General features: G+C 32.1%; 1 protein-coding gene across 1 annotated transcript in view; it reads left to right on the forward strand.

Annotated features, from left to right (window-relative positions):
* The window catches only part of LOC143029604 (fatty acid-binding protein-like), a 15,477-nt gene that overhangs the window by 6,481 nt on the left and 3,996 nt on the right, over window positions 1-5,000 (forward strand). Inside the window, exon 2 of the mRNA XM_076192330.1 lies at window positions 1,090-1,166. Within this exon, the coding sequence (XP_076048445.1) occupies window positions 1,097-1,166 (70 nt within the window). The 5' untranslated portion in view covers window positions 1,090-1,096. The remainder of the gene's footprint in view (window positions 1-1,089; window positions 1,167-5,000) is intronic.

Below are 5,000 nucleotides of genomic sequence, written 5' to 3' on the forward strand. Positions count from 1 at the left end.
AACTCCATTCTAAAGAAACTGGATGTAGGGTAGTTAGGGTAATTTCTAAATATAACAACACTATTAGGAACACCCTCATACGGAATACTCCAGCTAACAACAAGAGGATTGTATACAAGATTCCGTGTCATGACTATGACAAATTTTATTTAGGGCAACCTGGGAAAATCTAGGAAACAAGGGTTTCCCAGCTTACACAATAGCCGGAGATCTTCCCAAGAAAGTAATGTTTTGTCTCAGTACAAAGCACCAATGAATCACCACATCGAATGGTCTAAAATCACAGCGAAGTCCAGAAGTCTGCTTAAGAGAAACGTGATTCAATCCTGCTTAATCTCAGGCATATAAACAAAGAACATGAACATGACTTATGGGCATTTCGAATTTGATCAATTCTTTAATGATTTGATTGTTAAGACGTATCCGACAGACTGAGGTAGTGGTGTCAGGTAAGGGAGGATTCTAAGGTCAAATATTTATCTCTTTTGTGAACGTGTGCCCCCCCCCCCTTTGGTTTCCTTCTGTCTGGATTATGTCCTTGATTATGTACTTGATTATGTACTTATTATGTCTTGATTTGTACTTAAGCCTTCCTACACCCGAACCCTATGTAATACGTCTAAGGGTGTAATCATCCGAAAATAATTACTATATTCAACTTTCTTTTCTCCCGTGATAATTTTGCATACTTTGTTTTACAGTGAAGTTAAAGATCTGCGTGTATACATACTGTACATACATACATACATACACATACACACATGTATATATATATATATATATACATATATATATATATATATATATATTCGTGCGTGTGTGTGTGTACAGTATATATATATATGTGTGTGTGTATTATGATAATTTCTTATTCCTTTATATTCTAAACGCTAAACGTCAGCAGGAGTGAGTAGAAGGCGCTTAACCGCGATCCATATTGTCACCTTTGCCTTATGTGCTCGGAGTTCCAGGGTAAGTAGGAGTCACCGGTAGTTGTTGAATTCGATCGAGGCTAACCTGCCAACGGGCACACCATTGTACCGACGAAATATACATTAATATTGAATTTAACAATATTTATGTTTCCAGAAGCGCAATGGTGCAATTCGTGGGGACCTACAAACATGAAAAGGACGAGAACCTGGAGGAAGTCTTTGCTAAAATGGGTCAGTTTCAGTTTTATCTATTCATTCAAGTAACTGTGATATACAGGATGAGAGCTTGTGTATGTGTGTATTTGTATGGGTGTGTAACAGATGATTATGATTATGACAGAGAGAGAGAGAGAGAGAGAGAGAGAGAGAGAGAGAGAAAGAGAATAATACATTTATTTTTCTCTATCATACTATTCGTGAGCTCAATTCGACGCCAGGCTTTTTGTGCTTAGCTCTTCAAGAATACAGTATTTCATTTCTAGAAAGGACAGCTTCCTCCACTTTAGCCTAGTTATGGCTAGAGCATCTTTTCTGGTTGACTGCAGGCCATTCTCATCGTTGTTGGCTGCGTGGCATCGGTGACGTAATCGGAGCCCTGATCGTCTCGCATTCGCCATGCTGTGGGATCGAATGCTGTACTTATCTCCGATTCCCAGCAGAGTCTGTTACCCAACAGTCCAAGCGCAGAATAGGGCAAAGAATGACGGTTTCGGACGCAGCTAGACGCGTAAACTCTTCACCATCTCCGTTCTAATATTTATAATTGCATATTTAGACGACTATTGTACCTTCATTTTGTAAGTCTTTGAGTTCTTTAATCAACAAAAGTTTTACAATAAAGATTTATCAGCACTTCAAAATATATATAAAAAACGGGCCATTCCTTAGAATTCAGCCAAAATTTATATTCACCAAAACGACGGCAAGGAATACGATTTGGTTGTTTTTAGCTCAACGTCGGGTGATGCTTTTGGCGGGACAAATATCAAACCTCGTCGACTTGCACATCGTTGTGTCTTTCCTCAGGTTTGGTTAGGTTACGTTACGTCACGTTAAATTTGGTTAGGTTTCAGTAGGATTAATTTGGCCGAATATTAACTAGGATCATATATATATATATATATTTATATATATACATATACATATATATATATATGTATATATATATATATATGTATATATATATATATGTATATATATATGTATATATATATATATATATATGTATATATATATATATATGTATATATATATGTATATATATATACATATGTATGTATATATATATACATATAGACATATTTCTGGCGGAAAAACAGCCATAAATCACCTCATTGTATTAATTGACAATGGCGTATTATCTACATTGTGACGGAGCTGTCATCGCCCCAATTCGCTGTTAAAATGGCCCGATGTCAACTGATTAGATAAAGATGTTGGATCCCTTCCGTGCCGGGTGGCACTTTTCCTTATATTCAGACTGACTCCAAACCACTCTATTCAACGTTTTAGCACGCCTTCCGACGCATTAACAATGCATATATATATATATATATGTATATATATATATATATATATATATATATATATATTTATATATTATATATATATATATATTATATATATATGTTTATATATATATACATATATATATATACATATACATATATATGCATTTATATATATAGATATATACATATATGTTTACATATATGTATATACATATATAATATATATATATATATATATATATACATGTGCATATATGTACATATACAGACATATATATATATGGATAAGTATTTTTGACAAATGATTTGGATGATGGAGAACATAAACACAGGGGAAGGCTCGGAACCCTAAACACTCTAACGTTTCGTTCGCGTATAACTTCTTCAGAGAGTGTACGTAGAACTGCAATTGAAGTCTATGTACTAAATCTAATTACCTTTTCGGACACTTGGGAAAGGTCGTTTTCTGACGTGTTCTAGAATTAAAATACTAGTTTGTTTAGCTAAATTGATAAAACCTCCTCGATGATTCGATGAATTATTACGAGTAGTTGAAATATATGCTGATTCTACAATTCTTCTAGTGAATTTATCAAAACCTTTATGTAGCACTTCAGCTTCTCTTCAGTTTGGTAAATGATCGAATTTTTCCGCATGAACTACTAAAGAATTAGATATCCTATGTGCTTTTATGTAATTTTATGTTCATAAATTCTTTTTTCTAATCCCCTTGATGACTCGCCAAAATATGCCATTGAGCAACTATTGCACGGGATTTTGTATACATATATATATGTATATATATATAAATATATATATATATATATGTATATATAAAAAAAATATATATATATTTATATAAATATATATATATATATATATATATATATATATATATATCTCGCACCACCCCCATCCATATTTAAATTAAACAGCCAAGGCGACATAACACATCCCTGGCGAAGTCCCACCTCTACCTCAAACCACTCACCCTCTATATTTCTGATTCTAATACAGGCTTTACTACTCTCGTAAAAACTCTTGACTGCCCTTAACAGCTTTTCTCCTATCCCACATATCTGCAATACCTCCCACAGCACCTTTCTGTCTACCCTGTCATAAGCCTTTTCCAAATCCATAAAGACCAAAAAAACATCCTTGTCTTTTCCTAGAGCTTTCTCACATATCTGTCTTACCACAAAAATCTCATCTACGGAACCCCTACGTGTCCTAAACCCACACTGTTCCTCACCAATTACTCCCTCTGTTCCTCTCCTAATCCTCTCAATCAAGACCCTCCCATAAGCCTCCTAACTACATTTAACAAACTAATCCATCTGAAACTATTGCATTCACATTTATGCCCCTTTTACCTTGTAAAATGGAACTATAAAGGCACTCCTCCAGTCCTCCGGCACTCTACCGCTCGTGAGCAAACATTAAATAACCTCACCAGCCAGTCCATCATCATTGTACCTTCTTTTTTTTAGACATTATGCATGACATCCAACCAACCTAGCGCTTTCCACTGCAACTATATATATATATATACATATATATATATATATATATATATATACTGTATATATATATATATATATGTATATTTATATATATGCATATATATACATATGTATATATATGCATATATATACATATATATATATATATATATATATATATACTGTATATATATACTCTATATATATATGTATATTTATATATATACATATATATATATACATATGTATATATATGCATATATATATATACTGTATATATATATATATATATATATATATATATACATATACATAGGCATATACATATACATATATATATATCTATATATATATATATATATATATCTATATATATATACATACATATAAGTATATATTCCAGCAAGGTCATGATGAGCAAATTCAAATTCCTCCAGAATAGTCACCAGTAGGTCCCGGTTACCTCTTGGAAGACGAAACGGCCTTTGTCCAATGATAGCTTAATCAATCTTGGTACCTTTATAGTATATTCTTTTTAGTACTGGGTGTCCATAGTGTTGCAGTGTACTCCAGTCCTGGTCTTATTAGTGTAACTAATATTTTCTTTACCATTTCCTCGTCCAAGTAGTCAAAGGCCACTTTCATTGATCTTAGTAAATTGAAGGTTTCTTCAACTATTTTGTTGATATGCTTGTCTGGTGACATGTCTTTGCTGATAATTACTCCTAGGTCCCTTTCCGAGCTAACTTTTTTGACTTCCTTTGTACCAATTTTATATATCCTTGATATTTTATTTCTACTTTTTCTAAACTCCATTATTCTACATTTATTTTATATTATTTGTTTGTTTGTTATTATTTGTCTGTTTATTATTGCTCGATTTTTATTTATTATTATTTATTATTATTTACTATTTTCCTGTTTGTTTATTATTTAACTATACCTATGCATTTATTTATTTTGTTTATTATTATTTATACTGTTATAATTTTTTATTTATTAATTTATATATCATTATGTTTTTTTCACATCCAACCTAGTTATGGACCAAA

The sequence above is a fragment of the Oratosquilla oratoria genome, chromosome 11 (assembly GCF_046742065.1).
Source record: "Oratosquilla oratoria isolate Oo_2021 chromosome 11, ASM4674206v1, whole genome shotgun sequence".
In the NCBI taxonomy this organism is placed as follows: domain Eukaryota; kingdom Metazoa; phylum Arthropoda; class Malacostraca; order Stomatopoda; family Squillidae; genus Oratosquilla; species Oratosquilla oratoria.